This window comes from Octopus bimaculoides, chromosome 11, assembly GCF_046866305.1.
Source record: "Octopus bimaculoides isolate indiv1 chromosome 11, ASM4686630v1, whole genome shotgun sequence".
NCBI lineage: Eukaryota > Metazoa > Mollusca > Cephalopoda > Octopoda > Octopodidae > Octopus > Octopus bimaculoides.
Window position 1 is genome coordinate 74,363,909 of NC_142938.1, and position 22,773 is coordinate 74,386,681.

Consider the following 22,773-nt stretch of genomic DNA (forward strand, 5'->3'; position numbering starts at 1 on the left):
TTCTTCATTGATACTACGTTTCTTACTACTCAGAACAACATCGCATGTTATCTATTAAAACTGAAAAAAACAAAAACAAAACACAAATAAAACGGCACTCCGTCGGTTACTACGACGAGTGTTCCAGCTGATCTGATCAGCGGAACGGTCTGCTCCTGAAACTAACGTGCAAGTGGCTGAGTATTCCACAGACATATGTACCCTTAACATAGTTCTCATGGAGATTCAGCGTGGCACAGAATGTTACTTAACTGGCCCTTTGAATTACAAGTATACTCGTTTATCGCCAGCTGAGTGGACTGGAGCAACGTGAAATAAAGTGTCTTGCTCAAGGACTCAACGCGCAAGACACCAGGTATCGATCTCACGACCTTACGAATGTGAGCCGAATACCCTTACCACTTAGCTACGCGCTTTCACTCCATTAATACTAACCTCCACCTATACTTCCATTGAACCCTACCCTCACCCTCCACTATGGCACCAAATTATTTCACTTTCCTTATCCCCATGCGTCTCACCTTCCTCCATACACTGCGCCTGATCTCCCTTTCTCTCTCTTCCCCATCCATCTCTGCAACCTACCCACCAACATGTCGTCTTTCTTTCACCCTAAACCTCTTTGCTATATCATGCTTTCTATTCTGCCGCCTCGCATCAGACATCCCCTACACCACTCACTCACCCTTGGCACCCTTGCCCCATTCATTCCTACCCACCTCGCACATTGAAGGTCCTTCTTGCACCTCTTCACCGCTTATATCACTTTCCATCTCCGCCCCTATCTTCTCTTCTAAAACGTGGGCAGTCAACAAATGTCTTCAAGATCTGGAGGTCGGACGAAATTTCAAACATAGAAGTGAAGGGGATAAAACGAACCGAACTCCCATCAATCGGTCCTCCAAGCTGCCTTGCAAGACAAGTGTTAGACAAGCAACCTGAAGGAAAGAGATTAATTGGACGACCTAAGATGACCTGGAAAGGACGTATGGAGGATGAGGCGGAATCAAGGACGTAGCCCAGGATCGCGTCCGCTGGCATGAAATAGTCGCGGTCCTACGATCCTTAATACCGGAATAATGTGGTTTAACTCTAACTCTACCTCTACAGCAAGAAACCTGTTCTGCTCTGGCCCTTTTCTCTCGTATTTAAGCCCTCCCGATTCCTTATCCTCCTAGCAAAAGTTCTCCTTTCCCACACGAGGTGTGTAGTCTTGCAATCTGCATGGCGATCCCGCTAGTGCTGATGAATCGGAAAAAAAAAAAGCACCCGGTACATGGAGTAAAGCGGTTGGTATTAGGAAGGGTATCCAGCCTTAGAAACAATGCTAAACAAACACTGAAGCACGATACGGTCCTTGGGCCCAGCGGATCCTGTCAAACTGTCCAACCATGCTAGTATGGAATATGAACATTAACTGATGAAGATGATGACGATATACCACATGGTTCCGGGCTCAGTCCCACTGCGTGGCACTTTGGGAAAGTGTCTTCTACTATAGCCTCGGGCCGACCAAAGCCTCGTGAGTGGATTTGGTAGACGGAAACTGTAAGAAGCCCGTCGTATATATGTATATGCATATATATATATATATATGTGTGTGTGTGTGTTTGAGTGTCTGTGTTTGTCCCCCCAACATCGCTCGACAACCGATGCTGGTGTGTTTACGTCTCCGTAACTTAGCGGTTCGGCAAAAGAGAACGATAGAATAAGTACTAGACTTACAAAGAATAAGTCCTGGGGTCGATTTGCTCGACTAAATGCGGTGCTACAGCATGGCCGCAGTCAAATGACTGAAACAAGTAAAAGAGTAAAGAGTAAAGTGAGTATACGTATGCATATATTTCCATACATTTCCATACATTCCATACATTACATATACACACACAAAGCCTACGTTTCAAAGTGAGTGCGCGTGCGTCTATAAATAGATAGATATCCACATAGAAGGAGCACTCCGTCGGTTACAACGACGCGGGCCCCAGCTGATCCGATCAACGGAACAGCCTGCTCGTGAAATTAACGTGCAAGTGACTGAGCACTCCACAGACATGTGTACCCCTAACGTAGTTCTCAGGGAGACTCAGCGTGACAAGGCCGGCCCTTTGAAATACAGGTACTACTCATTTTTACCAGCTGAGTGGACTGGATAATGTGAAATAAAGTATCTTGCTCAAGGACACAGCGCATCGCCGGGAATCGAACTCACGATCGTGAGCCGAATGCCCTAACCACTAAGCCACGCGCCTTCACAGATATCCACATCAGAAGCATGTAAATGATATACTTATAAGCATGATAGTATAACAGATGGCGTTAAATTAATAACTTTCAACATCTTAATAATATAATCGATGTATTTGTCTTTATTCTTCCAACCTGCGCAATTTCGTTTTGTGCAAGTTCGCGCACAAGAGCTGTATCAGTGATGGGAAATACACTAAAGTTGAGTTAGTTCCGTTGTTGTTCCTTGCTACACTTGTCCAGTAACGTTAACAGTATCATCACATTGCTGTAGTTTGGTTTCATTGTATATTATTTTGACCTAAAATTGTCGGATAACAACGTGTACTAATTCTATCTTATTCTTTCGTGTGATTGTAATTCGGCTGAGGTGTTTATTCATGCAGAAATACGGTGAAGAAAAGTATTATGTGTGAGAATTGTCAAAAACCCTTCATAGATAGATTGTTACCGTTCTTTAATTCCATTTCGGCATTGATCGAGTAGAACAATGGTCACAGTGTTCTAACCTTTTCCATCAAGCTTTTTGACACTGATTATGCTAGATTGTGTGAAGGCGCAATGGCCCAGTGGTTAGGGCAGCGGACTCGCGGTCATAGGATCGCGGTTTCGATTCCCAGACCGGGCGTTGTGAGTGTTTATTGAGCGAAAACACCTAAAGTTCTACGAGGCTCCGGCAGGGGATGGTGGCGAACCCTGCTGTACTTACTCTTCCACCACAACTTTCTCTCATTCTTACTTCTTGTTTCTGTTGTGCTTGTAATTCAAAGGGTCAGCCTTGTCACACTGTGTCACGCTGAATCTCCCCGAGAACTACGTTAAGGGTACACGTGTCTGTGGAGTGCTCAGCCACTTGAACGTTAATTTCACGAGCAGGCTGTTCCGCTGATCGGATCAACTGGAACCCTCGTCGTCGTAACCGACGGAGTACCAACACACAATACTAGATTATATTATCCAATAAGCCGTTTTTTTTTGTTTTTTTTTTAACCTTTTAAAATATTTCAAAGACGTCAAAGTATGATTTGAGACTGATATGTTTCATAATTTTAACAGGTGGACTCGTTAGTTCGCTGAACAGCAATGAGTGGATATAAATTTCGAAGTAGAACAGTTTTTGGGCAGCACCGTCAACGAAATTACCATTGGGCTGTGAGAAATTGGCGCGTGCGTAAAATGCGGCATGTTGGCATGTTTTGCAAGGTTCTCTTGTTAGTTGGGGTCTTGGGATGATTTCTTACCATTGCCACAGCTTTATACTTGCATCAACTACAAAACCGGCAAATTCTTCCTTTCTGCTTTAATAATAATTACTCCATTTGGTGAAATCAGAGTCGAGAGAATTTCTTTCTCTTTCTTTTTACATTCAATTCATTCAACCGAATTTATGTTTTGCTGATTTCCTTTTTTTTTGTTTTGTTTTCAATTTCATTCACCAGAAAGAAAAAAAAGGAATAAGTGAATATACATAAATACTATACACATATTTATATATTTCTGTAAAATTTCTCCAACTCATCGCAGCATAAAAATCAAGAACAGCGTAATCTTTATATATATATATATATATTTTGAAACCCAGAACCACATATACATATCTCTATATATTTAATTAAAAAAAAATAACGCAACTGAATTACCGAAAATGGATACAGATGTTCAACAACTCATAGCAGCCGTGGACACAGTAATGAACCCAGCTGTGAGCCAGCAGGAACGAATTTTAGCGCACCAGGTGAGATAATTAATTAAGGCATTTACGAAACTATTTCCTTTCTTTTGGCAGAATAAAAGACAAAAGTGAAATTCAAATGCACTCATTTTGTCTTCTATTACTGTAACAAACATGACCTTTCATGCTTACACTTGTTTAACTATATACATCCATACATACATATATATATATGTGTGTGTGTTTATTATGGAAAAAAGAGGTAAATCGAATTATTCCGTCATATTTAAAGGTTTCGTGCGATCGACATTACAGTTAATCGCACTCACCGGCAAGTCTGTATGCCAACTTGAACTAGATACCACACATATATAATGTAAATATATATATATATATATTATGTTTAAGGTTTAGAAAGTGGGCGAAATTTCCTTATGTTTTCTGCAATTTAGTCGACGATGTGAGTTATCTATATCGGGCATATATTTTGTAAACACTTTCGTTTTAAAGCAAGATTGCTTAGTTTCGTTCGAATTCTTTAATGCCGGTAACGAACCAATGAGGCAGCCTCTAGTGGTTGCTCAACATGCTAGAAACAGCAGCCAGATTCCGTTCTCCCACTCCCCCCCCACTTTCAAATCATACCGTAATGTCTTCAGAAAAGTGCACGTTTAATTAATGTGATCGAAAAAATCCGACAGAATGGTCGCAGCTGCAAAGTCTCTTATTATAGACTTGCTCGGTCAAGGTTCTCCTCGGACTAATCAACAGCGACAAAATATTTTCAAATATTTGCCACCCGCATCTGATTTTTTTCTTTTTTTTTTTTTCAAATATATTTTCTCACGTCTCTATTCTCTGCTTGATATTCCTACATCTCACCCGCTTTTCTTTCCTTTTCTCTCTCTCTCCCGTTCTTTCTCCTCATTTTCTCTATTTCTGTCTCTTTTTTTTTTTTCGTTATCTTTCTCACCCTTGTTCTGTCTCTCTCTCTTTCTCCCCTTCTCTGCCGCCAAATTTCCAAACAGCCATTGCTCCTTACTGTTAATCTTTGCTTCATTATTGTATATAAATATATTATAAAATAACTTTAACAACCACATGCGATATACTGCAGGTATTTTCTTCTTCCCATTCTTAACCAAGTCACAAACGAACGACACGAATCTGAAAGTACGATTTCTGTATAAAGACATCTGTACCTATACAGATTAACCCCTATACATATGACAAGGAATCTATCAATCAATGCTAAATCGGGAGAAGAATTAGAGGAAAGGAAACACCTAGATTTAGGTTTGACGAAATAGCTTCATAATAACATTCTGATTATCTTTAAATTAAACAGTATCACTAAACATTTAATAAAAATACATGTGGTTGTGGCTTCCGTTGCAAAGGTCGGTGGAATTAAACGGTCGAGAGTGCGTGTATATATATATATATATATATATATATATATATATATATATATATATATATATATATGTGTGTGTGTGTGTGTGTGTATATATATACTTTTTTTTTTCATTTTTGATCTGTACAAAGTTACAAAACGGACTCAAGGACCCAGAGTGTCGTGTATGGCTCTTATGAAATTGATTTAAAATCTGATAACGTGGATTCAGGTTGTTAAGAAGCATACACGAAACTCTCTGCCCTCGAGTCATTTTTGTAACTTTACCGATTACGTATATATATACACATACCACACACAGTTCTATTTCTCTTATCTGGCCAACCAAATCTCTGTGCGTGTATGTGTATACATACACACATACATAAATACATAAACGCGCGCACTTGACTATGTCAAGGTAGAGTGACCGTCTAAAACATCTCTTTTGCTTATTACAAAATTGAAGTTAAAAGTTACGTCAGTTATTGGAAGGATCCAATGGGCACCAAAGTAACCATTTTATTGGAACGGACGATCGTTTTAGAAAATCTAAAAGACCAGTTCTAAAAGTACAAATTAATTGTGAAACGCCATTATACATACATACATACATACATTCATACATACGTACTTAGAATCGGCAAGAATTAATTCATTTGCGAATAGTGTTTTGTTTTTTTTATTTTGTTTTAATTAATCTTAAATGAAAAATGCCTTTTACTTTTATAAACGTAAATTATCTTTGCTCGCTACGTTTTGGTTTATTAAAAGAAAGAAATATTTTTAAAAAATGTTGCAGAGGACCATTTTAGATGCTACCTGCTTGGTAAATTATTGATACCGCTTCTGTTTCTTCTGTCAAGAAATTATTGGTGACAAAATAAAAAATAAAAACTAACAGTAGCCATGTCTGGAATTTCGCCGGGGTAGGTAGGTAAAGAGAAACAGAGCGCACTACAAGGTGGCTTGATTAATTTGGGGATGGTATAGTATAGTATATATATATTTATAACCTCGAATTGAAGGAACAACCAAAAAAATATTACAATAGATGTCTATTTTAATTAGTAAAAGAATTCTTTTTTTTTTTTTTAATGTAAGAACGATCTCTACATTTTCGCTTCAACGAATTCTAATTCATCTGAATTAGCAAGCAATGGCCACACGTTTGGTCATTGTTCTCAGTTGTTTTTGTGTGTATGTGGAGGCTTTGTGTTCTCTCGCATTCATTTCAGATATCCCTATATATATATATATATATATATATATATATATATATATATATATATATATATATAATATTATAGATATATATATGTATAAATATTAGTGTTTGTTTTTATATTATAATACAAAACAATTTAACATTAATCTGAAGCATTACTCAATACTTTCGGTAGAGTGCAAATTTTATTATTCTTTAACAAGGCAGTGACTTCGAAGTTTCGGCCAGCTTAGCCATCATTGGGCAGTCCGATATTGCTAGTCTCAAAATTAATGGTAATTAAAATATTTGGAGAGAATTTCCATCGCGTGCTAATCAGATATTGTAATTGTGTCGTTACAAATGGGGAATCCCCGTTCTTCTAAACCACTGACCGGCATCTTCATTAAATAAGCACTTTTTTTTCTTTCTCTTTCATTAAATTAACTCCTTCATTACTGATTCTTCTTCTCTTAGAAACAAGCTGGATGTTCGCTAAGCTTTTAATTTATTTTTTACCTTAATTATATATCAAATTTCCTTGAAATTAAAGTTAATACGTTACGATAACAACACTACCACGTCTGACACGCACTTTCTTTCTACTACTGTACAAATAAAACTGGGGTCCTTTATCGAGATGTTCTCTTTGTTTAAAGGTTTGTGAGACAGAAATCGATTTTCATATTGGGTACAATATAAGGTATTACGGGTGCGGAGATTGGTTCTTTTGTTTAAGGAGCTGTGAGATCAGTGAATCAGTGAAATCTTGCTATTCCTCAGTGGTTGTCTGTTGTTTAGCCCCGATCGAGCAGCCAGGGCTCTGATCAAAGTAGTTCCAACTGTGATCATCCCCCTTCTTGAATTCTGCCATTATCCAATGTATTTTCCTCTTATTTAAGACGGTAGGCTGTGAGACTTGACTGCTATTTCTAACAATTCTGTCTGTCGCGTAGTATCCCCCTTTCATTGCTTCGTTATTTTCTCAGTTGTTGTTCAGCCCCGATTTAAGAAGACGTTCCATGCGTGTACATCCCATCTTTTTTTTTTTTTTTTTCAATCTTTAGAACTATATCCTCTCTAATACATCATTCATTTTCTCTTAAGACTGTGATTTGACAGCTATTTCTAGTAGGTCTATTGACCTTTCTCAGAAACTAGCTCACAACACCGGCTGAGATGCAATAAATATTTACCGATCACTCATCTTTATCATTGTTATTAATCGTTTTTAAGGCGGCGAGCTGGCAGAATCGTTAGCACGCCGGACAAAACGCTTAGCGGCATTTCGTCCGTCTTTTACGATCTGAATTCAAATTTCAACGAGGTTAATTTTGCCTTTCATCCTTTCGGGGTCGATGAAATAAGTACCAGTTACACACTGGGGTCGATGTAATCGACTAAACATCCGCACCCCCCAAAATTTCAGGCCTGGTGCCTACAATAGAAAGGATTGTTATTGGTCGATGAAATGAGTACACTGGACCAATTTAATCGGCTCATCTTCTTCCCCAAACTTACTATAGCAGAAAAATTATTATTATTATTATTATTATTATTATTATAGCACGTCTTTCGCGCGTCACTCATTTCTGAGTTCAAATTCTGCCGAGGTCGACTCTACCTTTCATCCTTTTGGGATCGATAAATTAAGTACCAGTTGAACACTGGGGTCAATGTAATTTACTCCTCTCTTCCCCCCAAATTGCTGCCCTTGTGGCAAAATTTGAAACCATTATTATTATTGGAGCCTGGTTCAGCCTTCTGGCTTGCCAGTCCTCAGTCAAATCGTCCAACCCATGCTAGCATGGAAAGTGGACATTAAACGATGATTATTATTATTATTAAGGTATTGAGCTGACTGAATCATAAGCGCGTCGGACAAAAATGCTTAGCACTTCTTTTGGGTTTTTTTTTTTTACATTCATCATCATCGTTTAACGTCCGCCCTCCATGCTGGCATGGGTAGGACAGTTTGATAAGAGCCGGCCAGGCAGAAGCCAGCACCAGACTTCTGTGACTGTTTTGACAGGATTTTTACAGCCGAATGCCCTTCCTGACACCATCCACCCTGCAGAGTTCAAATTCTGCTGGGGTTGACTTTGCTTTTCATCCTGTTGGTGTTTGAAAAAAAATCAAAGTACCAATCTAGTACTAAGTCGATGTAATCATGTTACCCTTCCTTCCCCCAAAATTGCTGGCCTTGTGCCCCCAAAAAAGTTTTTGTGGTAATTACGATTGCAAATTCATATGTAGAGTTTTTGTGCAGCTGCTCTTGTATGAAGCAATCCTGTTAATACAATGCAGAATGGAGGGCTATTCAGATATGGGTTTGTGGTCTTCGTTTACTCCTTTTTATCCCAAACACGAAAGAGCTGCTACATAATCTCTTGATCTGCAAAAAATAGCAACCAAATCTCTCTAAATTCACAACAAACCTAACTGTAATCATCTTGAAAAAAAAATGGGTGGGTGGACGCTTTTGGAAATGTAGTTTAAGTTAAAACTGGGCCTGGGAAGATGAAATAGTGTCAATGTTGTACAAGCAGTATTGTTCATTTCCAATATTCTGTGAAAACATCAGTGGCTATAGGGATGTATTACCTTGTGCTTGGAAACAGGTAAGGGTTGGCCACAGGAAGAGCATCTGGCTGTAGAAAATGTGCCTCAGCATATTTCCTCTGACCCATGTAAGTATGGGAAAGTGGTTGTTAAAATGATGCTGATCCAAAGAAAGGATTGGACAAATTATTTAGTGTAATGTCTGGAAGGTGAGACGTGTTACAGGGAATGAGTGAGGAGACGAGTGGTCATGTGTGGAGAAAGTGTACTATTAGCTTGGTCAGAAGAACAGTCGCTGTCATGTTTACCACAGATGAGACGTAAAGAAGATTCTGTGTGGCTGTGAGCCAATGGTTGCAGTCTGTTGATGAATGAACGATTGTCAAAGATGTGTTAAAGAAGGGTTTGACTCCAGGTGTTTCAGAGGATATTTAAACCGGCCATATCAGGCCAAAAGTATTCTGCTTGTTTTATGTTCAAACTGGCCAAATCTGGTCTCTCACACCAACCCTACAATATCGTTTTAAAAATTGACACCTACCTCATCAAAATCTCATAGCTACAAGATAATGCATGATTAGTTCAAAACAATGTGGATGAAAAAGCATTAATTTTGGCAGAATGCAAACACTAAAGGGTTAAAGGATATAGATGTAACACCTAGCTCCAAATCATTCATCTGAATTGTGTGTGTGCGCGCAGGCGCGCATGCTAGCCTGTTGCATATTTTGGGGGGGATGTAGGTTATGACATTACCCAATCATATTGTCCTGCGCTTCACGAATGCCACATAGATAACTAATGGGTTTTGTGCTTATCTCTGGGGCACCTTGTTTAAAGTGTGATACATCTATTGAATTGTTGGACTCTCTGCGTCTCAATGAAGCTATTCTTCATGAAAGTAGTAACAGACAGATACCCAAAGTGAATGGGATGTGCCTCCTTTTGGCCAGAATGCTAATCTCTCGGATACAACTTCTAGAATTCTTTCTTCCTTCCCCTCTCTGTCTCTCATAGTTAAGTGAACTGGAGTGTACAGAAAGAATAAATGACGTTGCTCAAAGACAAAAGATCTGAAGGAGACTGAACTCAAAACCTTTGAACTTGCCATCTTAGTGCAGGGGTCTCCAAAGTCTCCTGAGGTTACAGTTGAAGACTCTTGCCCAAGGTGCCACACAGTGGGACTGAACCTGGAACCAGACAATTGGAGCCTTGTGCATCTTTATGCTTGCCAGCATGGAAGATGGCTATTAGATGGTGATGATGATACATCATTTAATAAACACGGGATTTAACCCTTTAGCATTCGGATAACTCTGTTAAATTTAACAGTACAATATGTGTGTGTGTGTGTGTGTGTGTCTTCAAATGATGGTTGTAAACAAGCATCACTGTAAAACATGTCTGGCCATGGAATCTGGTGAGGGTTGGTGACAGGAAAGGACATCCAGCTGTAGAAAATCTGCCTTGACAAATACAGCCTGGCTCCTGCAAGCATGGGAAAGTGGATATTAAATGGCGAAGAAAAGGAAGAATATTTTAATCATGTTATTAAATGGCTCTCTTTTATTTTTTTCAGGTCTGTGATGAACTGAAGGAAATGCCTTCCAAGAGTATAAAATTTGGTTTGGTTCTGGCTCAGAAAGACTACTCCCCCATTATACGGCATTTTGGTCTCCAGCTTCTAGAGCATTGTATCAAGTAAGTTACACGATCTCTCTCTCTCTCTCCCTCTCCGTCTCCGTCTTTCTCTTTCTCTCTCTCTCTCTCTCTCTCTCTCTCTCTCTAAGCCATGATTAACCCAAAACGGTGTGAATAAATAAGCATAACATTTGACAGAGTAATCAGGGCTTTAAAGGGTTTAGACTTCTTATAATTTCTGAGCCTATCTTTTCCATTTCTGACATTGGAAAATAAATGTTAAAAGCAAAAAAGTATTTGATCTCTTCATTTTTTTAACTTATTGTAGATATCGTTGGAATGATTTAACACCAGAAGAGAAAAATCGAATGAAGAAAAGTGCTCTGGAATTAATTTCAACAGTAAGTGATCTTGAGACGGTTTTTTTTTTTTTTGGTTTTTTTTGCATTTTTTAAATTTTATTTGAAAATTTTTTTTTTTTAATGATTTTTCTGAGTTTTTAAGTTTCTCATTAGGTCAGGTGTGTGTGTGTGTTGGTGGTGCCATGTGCCATCACAGCGTGTTGCTGCACTCACTCTTTGTTGGTATATTGCTGGTTCCTCCTGGGCAGAGTCTCAGTGAGTCTACATCTCTGTAAGATACGTCCTCACCTGCCACAACCATGTGGCATGTGGTCGATCAACATGAGCCATCAACGCAGCTGGGTGTTCAGTGTAGAGAACTTGGTAAGCAGGGTCTAATTTGGAAAATCAATCCACATGGTCAAACAGTCTCGTGCTCCCGAATCATACAAATCTGAGGATGCATCCCAGCTTCGGAGTAGTCTTTGTCTGTTTCTGTCTCTTTGCAAGTTTTTCATGCTGAAGCAAAATAGTTTAGCTCTTTCATGTAACTACCATGTTTGATGGCATATAAGACTCTTTTTTTTTTTCCCCAAAATATATATTCCAAAAATCACTCTGCATCCTATATCTGATGTTGGGCCTAATTTTGTCTCTGACTCTCACTAATCATCATCATCATCATATGTCCATTGTCCATGCTGGCATGGGTTGGCCAGTTTGACTGGCCTGGCATGCTGGAAGGCTGCAGCAGACTCCAGTCTGATTCGGCATGGTTTTCTATGGCTGGATGCCCTTCCTAACGCCAACCACTCTGAGAGTCTAATGGGTGTCACTGGCACATGTACCAATTTGCATGACACTGGTATCTGCGATTCTGCTCAGCTTGATGGGGCTTCTTCTCAGGCATAACCTAATGCCAAAGGTCTTGGTCATTGCTGCGTGAGGCCCAACTAATTTTAATCCAGTCAGTCACTTCTACCTAGACTGGCGTGGTTATGTGGTAAAAACTTTGCTTCCCAACCACACGTTCTGGGTTCGTTCCCACTGTGTGGCACCTTGTGCCAGTGTATATGTGCTGCTGAAATTGGGGATTGTCTAATATGTCTGCACCTTTTATGCCATCAAATACGATGTATATATTTCTAATAAACAGACTGGCTGTTATGCGTTTCAGTGAACCTTTCCCTTCGTCCATACACCATATATGATATACATTCCTGATTTGGTTTTTTAACTACCAAAGTAACTTAAGAATTATGAATAGAAAGCTTTTTATGAAATCTATGAGATAATGCAAGATTAATTCAAATCAATAGCCGTCTGGTTCACCAGTCCTCAGTCAAATCATCCAACCCATGCTAGCATGGAAAGCGGACATTAAACGATGATGATGATAAAGCATAACATTTGACAGCGGAACCTGAATGCTATAGGGTTGAAGGGCAGAGAAGAATATCAATTTTCCTCAAAATCCACAAAACAGTGCCAATAGCAACCACTGTTCCAATACCTAAACTCTTAGACGAAGAACTTCCTATAATTCTGCTCTTGTTTAAAATGTTATTTATTATTGGTGGCTCCTTTTTTATATCTTTTCTTCTCTCTTTTATTTCTTCAGGGAACGCAAGGTATTCTGGTGGAAGAACATCATATAAAAGATGCAGTGTCTCGAATAACTGTAGAAATTCTTAAAAGAGATTGGCCCCAACTTTGGGCAACGTTACTAAAAGACTTGGAAATTTTAAGCCGTCTAGGGGTTTGTGTTTAATTTTTTTTTTTTTTTTTTTAGCTTTTGTGTGATATTATCAACATTCTTTATGTCCACTCTTCCATTCTGGCATAGGTTGGACTGGGTATTTCAATACAGGCATGGCTGTCTGAAGTTTGCTTCACAACCACATAGTTCTAGGTTCAATCCCATTATATGGTACCTAGAGCAATTGTCTTCTTTTGTTCTGGGCCAACCAAAACTTTATGGATTTAGTAGATGGAAGCTGAAAGAATCCCATTGTACAGTTTTGCATATGTGGGTGTGTTCTTGTCTTGGCATCATATAATAATTGTAAATGATGGCATTGTTGTAGAAGCTGTGTCATTCAATTCCAATATTCTGCAAAGAACATGTTTGGCCATAAGTTTGATAGAATTTATTGAGGCAGATTTTCTACGGCTGGGTGGGTGCCCTTCCTGTTGCCAACCCTCACTTATTTCCAAGCAAAGTGATATTGCTTCCACAACCAGACGTGATTTTTTGCGGAATATTGGAAGTGAACAACACCTCCTGTATGACAGTGACACTCATTTACATCTATCACATGATGTCATGGCAAGGAGACAAACATGCAAACACACACACACACATACATATATTTACTATGGGCTTCTTTCAGTTTTTTTATTTCTGTATTGCCCACAAGGGGCTAAACAGAAAGGACAAACAAGGACAGACAAAGGGATTAAGTTGATTACATCGACCGCAGTGTGTAACTGGTACTTAATTTATCGACCCAAGAGGATGAAAAGGCAAAATCGACCTCGGCAGAGTTTAAACTCAGAACGTAACAGCAGACAAAATACCGCTAAGCATTTCGCCCAGCATGCTAACGTTTCCGCCAGCTTGCCGGCTTTTTTCAGTTTCTGTGTACCAAATCCACTCACAAGGATTTGGTTGGCCCAGGGCTATAGTCAAAGATAACTAAGGTGTCACACAGTAGGACTGAGCCTGAAACCATACAAGGTCTGGTCAGTAAGTATCTGGACTGTTACCATAGTAACGAAGCTAAAGCACACAGATTGACCTTGACTTCTGTTGTGCATGCGCACCAAGTTTTAACGTTCCAGCTCACTTTCGCTGTTTACAGCAGTGCTTGGAAGGAAGGTGTGTAGCGTGTGATCGTCACATTGATCACGATAGAGAAAGTTGTCATGGCGATACCTGCTCAGAAGCCTATACAAAGTTGCAGAAGTGTATGGAGAGGGGTGTATGAGCCACACAGAAGTATATGAGTGGTTCAGAAGTTTCCAAGATGGCTGTTCTGGGAGACTCGCAACCAGCAGAACTGAGAAAAACGTTGCAGATGTGAGGGGAGAAATCATTGAACCACCATCCGTAGGTTATCAGAAGATGTGCAGATCAGTTACGGTTCAGTTCAGTCCATTATCACTGAAGATTTGGGTGTGAGACGTGCGTCTGCCAAGTTTGTTCCAAAACTGCTTTCAGCCAACCAAAAAGACACTCGGGTTTCAGTTGCACAAGATCTCCTTGATTGTGTCGAGAACGATGAAAACTTTTTGAAAACTTTGCATATGCCTCTGAGCTGGTGTCACCAAGCTTTTGGCAAAATTTGATGCAGATTCTCTGCTTCTGCTCAACTTTACTTGTCGTGGTCAATGCGACGATCACACGCTACACACCTTCCTTCCAAGCACTGCTGTAAACAGTAGTGAGCTAGAATGTTAAAACTTAGTGTGCATGCTCAGCACAGTTCAAGGTCAATCTGTACTAAGCGACTTTACTCTGCGTTCTGTAGCTTTGTTACTATGGCAACAGTCCGGATACTTATTGATCAGACCACATACTGTTGGGAATAAAATATTTGTTGAAAAATGTTTGGGAAAATGCTGAACTAAAGATTTTTTAAAATTGAGATCTTAAAACCAAGGTGCCATGTAAAAAAAACACCCAGTACATTCTGTAAAGTGGCTGGGAACTCGGTGCAGATCCTGGCCTTGCCAGTTCCTGTCAAGCCGTCCAACCCATGCCAGCATGGCAAACAGACGTTAAACAATGATGATGATGAATGATTTATCTTCTTTTTCTCTCTTCTACAGGAAACTCAGACTGAGCTGGTTCTTATGGTCTTTCTACGAGTTGTCGAAGATGTCATTGCATTTCAGAGCATTCCACAACAGCGGCGACGAGAAATCCAACAGACACTAACGGCTAACTTAGGGGACCTTTTTAAATTTTTCTTGGCCAAACTCAATTATCATAAAGGACAGTATCAATCATTGGTAAGTCAAAATCAATGCCTCACCTGATATTTATTATAATCATACTTACAGACACTGGCATGACTTTGTGGTTAAGAAGCTTGCTTCTCAATCACGTGGCCTCGAGTTCAGTCCCACAATGCAGCACCTTAGGCAGGTGTCTTCTACTATTGCCCTGAGCTAACCAAAACCTTGTGAGTGGATTTGGTAGATGGAAATTGAAAGAAGCCCATTGCGCATGTGTGTTTGTGTGTGCTTGTCTTGACATCGTTTGATAGTTGTAAAATGACTGTCACTGTCATACAAGCAGGGTCATTCGTTTGCAATATACTGCAAAAGACATGTCTGGTCATAGAAAAATATTACTGTGTTTGGAAGCAAGTGTAGGTTGATGACAGGGAGAGCATCTGGCTTCCTTAGTAAAAACTCCTTCCATCCCATGCCAGCATGGAAAAGTGGATATTAAAATATGATGAGGAAAAGCTTTTGTACAGTTACTATCTACCAGTTCTACTCACAAGGCATTGGTCAGCCCAATGCGAGAGTAGAAGACACTCACTCAAAGTGGGTTTGAACTCACAACTACATGATTACAAAGCGTACTTCATTACCATACAGATATGGTTATGTATTTCTGAAAGTTCATTCTGCAGGCATGTAGTTCTGGGCTTGATCCCACTGCGTAGTATATTTAGGCAAATTTCTTCTGTAAGAGCCTCAGACCAATCCAACCCATGTGAGATAAAATACAAATCAAATACTGAGGATTGATATAATCAATTGTTCTCTTCCACCCAAAATTTGTAGCCCTGGGCCTATGTAAGAAATTGTCATCATCTTCATCATCATTTGTCTGTTTACCATGCTGATATGGGTTTGACGGTTTGACAGGATCCAGCAAAAGTTGCATTGAGCTTTTCAGTGTCAGCGTTCGGCATGGTTTCTGTGTTCTGGATACCCTTCTTAACGCTAACCACTTTGCAGTGTAAACTGGGTACTTTTTCCAAGCCACTGGCACTTGTGCGATCACTGAGTAACTTTTAAGACAGGAAGATAACAGGGAAAAAGCCCCCCTGTTCAGAGGCTAAAGTATGATAGAGGGGACAAGCACAAGTGTCTTGCTATAAAGGATATTGACCACCCCACATTATATAAGGGTGGACAGAAGTTGCTTGGAAGGAGGTAAAGATGGTAGAAATGGAGGTACCAAACAAATTCCCAAGGAACTACAAGAAGGTGAGCATAAAAGATGGTACAAACAGTGGATCTAAGGATGGCAGGGAGTAGGGAAGAGAAGGTGGTTAGTTTTATAAGAGTGTGAGAAGAGAAATGACAATACAGTTCTATATTTAAGAGATGAGAATTATTTACATTTGACGGATATTTGTCCTCATCTTGTTTGTTGTTAACACAACGTTTCGGCTGATATACCCACCAGCCTTCATCAGGTGTCTTGGGGAAATTTCAAACCTGGGTTCTCATTCCTAAGGTATTTTTCGATATTATTATTATTATTATTATTATTATTCAGGTCACTGCCTGGAATCAACCTCAGAATCTTGGGGTTAGTAGCCCGCACTCTTAACCACTACACCATATGCCCGTGGGCATAGTGGTTAAGAGCACGGGCTACTAACCCCAAGATTCCGAGTTCGATTCTAAGCAGTGACCTGAATGATAATAATAACATTGAAAAATACCTTAGGAATGAGAACCCAGGTTCAAAATTTCCCCAAGACACCTGATGAAGGCTGGAGGATATATCAGCCGAAATGTTGTCTTAACAACAAACAAGATGAGGACAAATGTAAATAATGTAAGAGAAATGACAAACGATGATTAATTTCTAACCATTTTTTATGTTTCCTTTTCAGCAACAAAGTACAGAGAGAGACTTTCAGATGAGGGCACTGGTTCACTGTCGAGTATGTGAAGCTGTACTACAGACCTTGTGTGGTTTTGTAGAGTGGGTACCAATGAGTCATATTCTTGACGACAATAGTCTTCTTCTACGGTTGTTGTGTCTGCTATTAAATGACAAATCACTCCAGTTAATGGCAGCAGAATGTCTTCTACTTATTGTTTCCAGAAGGGTAACTGACACTATCATAAACTTGTATTTGGTTACCTTATTTGATGGCATATAAAATGCACAATTTTTTCTTTTAAAGAACGTCTGAAAAAAGTCACCTCCGGTCCTGTATGCAAAGTTGCTTTAACCCTTTAGCATCCAAATTACTCTGTCAAATATAATGTTCATTTATTTATATTGTTTTGAATTAGCCATACATTATCTTGTAGCTTTTGAGATTTCAATGATATGATTGTTTGTTCTTAAAATGACACAGTGGAGTAGGTGTGAAAGGCCTAATTTGGCCAGTTTGTACATGAAACAGAATATCTGGGTCAGATATGGTCAGTTTAAATGCTGATAGGTTAAACTATTAGCATTTAAATTTATATCATTCTAAAAATAAACAATCGCATCATCGAAATCTCAAAGCTACAAATACAAGACAAATCTGTTACCATTTGGCACTTAAAATAACTATACCAGGCCTAAATATTGTACCTGTTTTTTCTTTTTTTGTTCAAACTAGCCAGATCTGGCCTCTCACATCTACCCTACAATGTCATTCTAAAAATAATCAATTACATCTGCGTAATCGTTACCAGCGTTGCCTTCTAGCACTTGTGCTGGTGGCACATTAGAAAACCATTCGAGCGAGGTCATTGCCAGTGCTGCTGAACTGGCTCCCATGCAGGTAGCACGTAAAAAACACCTTTTTGAGCGTGGCCGTTGCCAGTACCGTGTGACTGGCCTTCGTGCTGGTGTCACGTAAAAGCACCCACTACACTCTCGGAGTGGTTGGCGTTAGGAAGGGCATCCAGCTGTAGAAACTCTGCCAGATCAGATTGGAGCCTGGTGCAGCCTTCTGGCTTGCCAGTCCTCACTCAAATCGTCCAACCCATGCTAGCATGGAAAGCAGACGTTAAACGATGATGACATCATTGAAATTTCAAGGCTACTAGATAAGCCATGATTAATATCGGAATAATGTGAATAAATAAACATTGCATTTGATAGAATAATTGAAATGCTAAAAGGGTGAAATATTATTAGCTTTAATGCTCAAGAATCAATTTTTCTTCAATATGCACTGCTGAAATCGGGGTGTGTCTAATATACCTGTGGGTCCTTTATGCTACCAAATATGGTCCTTTTTTTTTTTTTCTTTTTTTAAGACTTAACTCAGAGCAGGAAGTGGAGTCGGGGGCAACAGTGTCCAAGGTTGTTTGTTGAAGAGAGGACCTCAAACACTAGTTGATAAGAAAAGGGACGGGAAGCACAATTTATCGGTTGTTACTACCTTAGGAAACAGTGTATCAAAATATCTGTTTATTCTCAAACCTGGCCTGACTACTCGCAGCAGCAGAGATCATTCTGCTAAAGGTACCTAAGGATCAGAAGTGATGTTGGTATGAAAAAACTGGGTGGCGGATAAAGTATTTCACCAAGTAACAAACCAGTACAGTTTCCATCCAGCAGAGTTCATCCACAAGACTTTCGTTTAACCACCAAAGCATTGCTAGAAAACACTGGGTGAGGTTTAATGTGATGGAATTAGGTTTTGCTTTGCTTTTTTTTTTTTTTTTTTTCTAGAAAATTAGGCTGGTTACAAGGGGCTTTGCACACGGCCTTCACAGGGTTTCTGGGACGAGTAAGATTAACATTATCACTCTTTAATGTCTAGGTTGATTAGTTCGACAGGAGCCAAGCTCCAAAGTCTGTTTCCATATGGTTTCTATGGCTGAATGCCCTTCCAAATGCCAACCACTTTATAGAATGTACTGAATGACACTGGTACCAGTGAGGTCACCAAGTAATTTGCAAAACCAGACCCTTTAACTGAGGGTGGTAGGACTAGTATTGGCATGGTTATCTTTATTCTTGAACATTAGTAGTTGCAGGGGGGAAAAATGTACAGGGAGGGAATCTGAGATGTTCTGAAGAGATAAGTTTAAACATAGGGCTTATGAAGAAGAATCATGATATTTGAGACATGACAAGTGTTTGAGTAGAGCTGGCATGGAAACAGTTGGCACCAAAGAGCAAAAGCCACTATAATAATGTTAAAGAGAAGAACCAGAGTATCTTTAGGCCAGATGTTGAGGTGTGTCAATAAACAACTTGATGCCAATTAATCAGTTTGTTTTACAAATGTAGATTAGTTAATCTTTAGATATGAAAACCTTTCAAACCTACAGTACTGCACAATCTCATCTCTCATCTCATCTTCTTCGCTCACTTATTCCTGGAAGGGTTGTAGGGGCAGTGTCCTCAAGTACTCCTTCCATGGGGTCTTGTTAGAAGCAACCGTCTCCAATTGATCCAGCTGGACTCATGGATATTAAAAACAGCCAAACTCATGGATGTTATCCTACCATCTTGTTTTGCTAGTAAAACCTATCCAGCAATTCTTTCATGAGACATTTTTACCACATATCCATAGTATTGGAGCTGCGATCTCTCAATTTAGAGAAGTAGTGCCTTTTGTTTTGAACATCTCTATTTTGAGTGTCTCTATTTTAGGTGTCGCTGATCTCTGAGCTTAATGATTTTTCAGAAGAGAATTATGAATAGAAAGTGGATATTTGTATAATGTAATATTTGGGGGTAATGTTGAGTTTTGCTATTTACATAGCATTTGGTCAGTGTTGTATCATAATATTTCATCAATTTCAGGGTCGCTTGGAAGAGAGAAAACCTTTACTGATATTGTTCAGTGACGATGCCATGTCTATTATTTTTACTGCTGCTATGTAAGTTCATTTTTCTTCTCTCCCTTCTCTTTTTCTAAGTATCTACCTCAAAAAAGGTTATCATCACCCCCATTAGCTACAGAAACCAAAAGATACCTGATATGTATGTATGTATAAGTTAGAGGTGTTTAAAGCCTCTAAGGGATATGTAAATCCAAAGGCTCTCCTGGTGATTGCCTTAGTAGGTATATTCCTTGTAAAAGGTATACGGCAGCAGGTAATAAGGTGAGTAAACCGTAGTTTAATTTATATAGAAAATGGAGGAATAATAACAAACAGAAGTGTCTTTTGCACTAGTAAGCCATTATTTAATTAGTAAGGCTTACTATAGCACAAAAGATACATTTCTGTTTGTTATTTTTCCTCCATTTTCTTCTCGTATATATACATACATATATATATATATATATATATATATATATATATATTACAACAAAAATTTTAATTTTGGACATCATCATCATCGTTTAACGTCCGCTTTCCATGCTAGCATGGGTTGGACGATTTGACTGAGGACTGGTGAAACCGGATGGCAACACCAGGCTCCAGTCTAATTTGGCAGAGTTTCTACAGCTGGATGCCCTTCCTAACGCCAACCACTCAGAGAGTGTAGTGGGTGCTTTTACGTGTCACCCGCACGAGAGTTACCAAAGCAGATTTTTCTATGATCAGATGCTCTTCCTGTCACCAACTCTCACTTGTTTCCGTACAAGGTAATATTTCCAACGGCCAGACATGTTTTTCATGAAAGAACTGGAAAACATGAATGAAGGCTAGAAGCTACAATCGTGTCAATTTGGCCCTTGTACCTTATGGGATTAGCTCTGGCACCCCATCATATTCATCTTAATTTCTCTTTCCAGTTAACTCCCATCCATCCTTTTCTTTTTTTTTTTTGCATGTTGACAATATTTCATAATTAAACTTTAATATTTAGCACTCATGTTATTTAAATGTCCTCAAAACCATGTCAAGGATGAAAAATAAAATATTTTCTCAAATGATGAAAATGTATCACCATTGATGCTTCTGGTGATTGTGTCAAGTTTGCAATGACCCACCAGTTGTACATGTTAAAAGCAACAGGGTGTAATTTTAGAGAGCTTTACTTGTTATTACTAGCAGACTTAGTAACCATATCAGAGGTTTCCTCCTTGTTATTGATGTTGTTAGTGGAGGTGCAATGGCCCAGTGGTTAGGGCAGCGGACTCGTGGTCATAGGATCGCGGTTTCGATTCCCAGACCGGGCGTTGTGAGTGTTTATTGAGCGAAAACACCTAAAGCTCTACGAGGTTCTGGCAGGGGGTTGGTGGCGAACCCTGCTGTACTCTTTCACCACAACTTTCTCTCACTCTTACTTCCTGTTTCTGTTGTACCTGTAATTCAAAGGGTCAGCCTTGTCACACTGTGTCACGCTGAATATCCCCGAGAGCTACGTTAAGGGTACACGTGTCTGTGGAGTGCTCAGCCACTTGCACGTTAATTTCACGAGCAGGCTGTTCCGTTGATCGGATCAACTGGAACCCTCGATGTCGTAAGCGATGGAGTGCCAACATTGATGTTGTACTGGAATTTGTTTCCTCTTTTAATTAAGTAACTATTTGCTGCTATTTATTGCTAGTCACATCATTTCAGCTCTTCCTAATTACCATTTTCTATCTTCATCATTCTTCTACTTATAAAGAGAAGCTAACAATTCCTCGACCGATGAGCGTTATTATCTTTTCCTAAAACGGTTATGTCAAGTCTTCACTGAAATTGGAAAACAACTTTGTGCTTTATGGGTAAGTTAGATTTTAAAATTTCATTTTCACAATTCAATCATTGCAATCATCGTTAACGTTGGTAATGACACCATTGTCATCATTACTATTTTGGAGTAGTCACACTAAAGACAGGCTGTGTTGGTGTTTTAGGTGCTTGCTTCCCAACCATGCAGTTTAGGGTTCAGTTCCATTGTGCAGCACTTTGGGAGGATGTCTTCTGTTATAGTTCCTGGTCAAACGGGACTCATGAGTGGATGTGGGAGACAGAAACTGAAAGACACCTATCGCGTGTGTGTGTGTGTGTGTGATCATCACCATTTAACATTTGTTTTCTATGCTGGCATGGGTTAGACGGATCAACTGGTAAGCCAGAGAGCTGCACCAGGCTCCAGTCACCTGTTTTGGCTTAGTTTCTACTGCTGGATGCCCTTCCTAGTGCTACATGCTGTGTGTGTGTGTATGTGTGTAAAGTACTAAGGCTTTAAAAGAGTACTGGGGTCAATACATTTGACTATAAATTCTTCAAGGTGGTTCCCCAGCATGGACGTAGTCTAATGACTGAAACAAGTAAAAAATAAAAGATATATATATATATACATACATAAAATCAAAATTAGCAACAGGATATCAAGTAGTAATGCAGTACGACTGTTTCAAGTGGCTCCATTTAATTGAACAATGCAATCATTACATCAATTTAAATACAGTGCTATCTTCAGCTGCACAAATAAATAATTGGAATTTCAACAAGTAGGGTACATTAATATAAGGTGCTGCCATGCAATAGGACTGAACCTGGTACCAAGTGATTGGGGAACAAGCTTTTCAATCTCACAGTGATACCTGCTTCTATATTTCTGTAAATCTTATCTGTTTATTCTTATTTCAACAGGGTTACAGTGAAGATGTCCAGAAACCTCCTACATTTACGAAATACCTTGAAGCAGTATTAGCTTTTACTGAGCACCCAAGCAGGGTAAATTTTTATTCTCACCTTAAATAATTTCTAATTTATCATTGCTTTTCATTTTCTTCAGCTGTGTTTGCTGTATTTTAAAGTATATAAAATAATCCTTTCTACTACAGGCACAAGGCCTGAAATTTGAGGGGAGTGGGGCAAGTTG

At 39.2% G+C, this 22,773-nt stretch overlaps 1 protein-coding gene across 3 annotated transcripts in view; it reads left to right on the forward strand.

Annotated features, from left to right (window-relative positions):
• Nucleotides 1-3,363: 3,363 nt before the first annotated feature.
• The window catches only part of LOC106871654 (exportin-5), a 62,064-nt gene continuing 42,654 nt past the window's right edge, over nucleotides 3,364-22,773 (forward strand). For 2 of the 3 annotated variants that reach the window (XM_089360346.1, XM_089360344.1), the window contains exons 1-9: nucleotides 3,364-3,979; nucleotides 10,661-10,782; nucleotides 11,051-11,123; nucleotides 12,685-12,822; nucleotides 14,898-15,080; nucleotides 16,934-17,152; nucleotides 19,807-19,883; nucleotides 21,568-21,667; nucleotides 22,542-22,625. In XM_089360346.1, the coding sequence (XP_089216472.1) occupies nucleotides 3,890-3,979; nucleotides 10,661-10,782; nucleotides 11,051-11,123; nucleotides 12,685-12,822; nucleotides 14,898-15,080; nucleotides 16,934-17,152; nucleotides 19,807-19,883; nucleotides 21,568-21,667; nucleotides 22,542-22,625 (1,086 nt within the window). In that variant the 5' untranslated portion in view covers nucleotides 3,364-3,889. Of the gene's footprint in view, nucleotides 3,980-4,064; nucleotides 4,179-10,660; nucleotides 10,783-11,050; nucleotides 11,124-12,684; nucleotides 12,823-14,897; nucleotides 15,081-16,933; nucleotides 17,153-19,806; nucleotides 19,884-21,567; nucleotides 21,668-22,541; nucleotides 22,626-22,773 lie in introns of those variants that run through there. The other variant, XM_089360345.1, reaches the window with a different exon arrangement.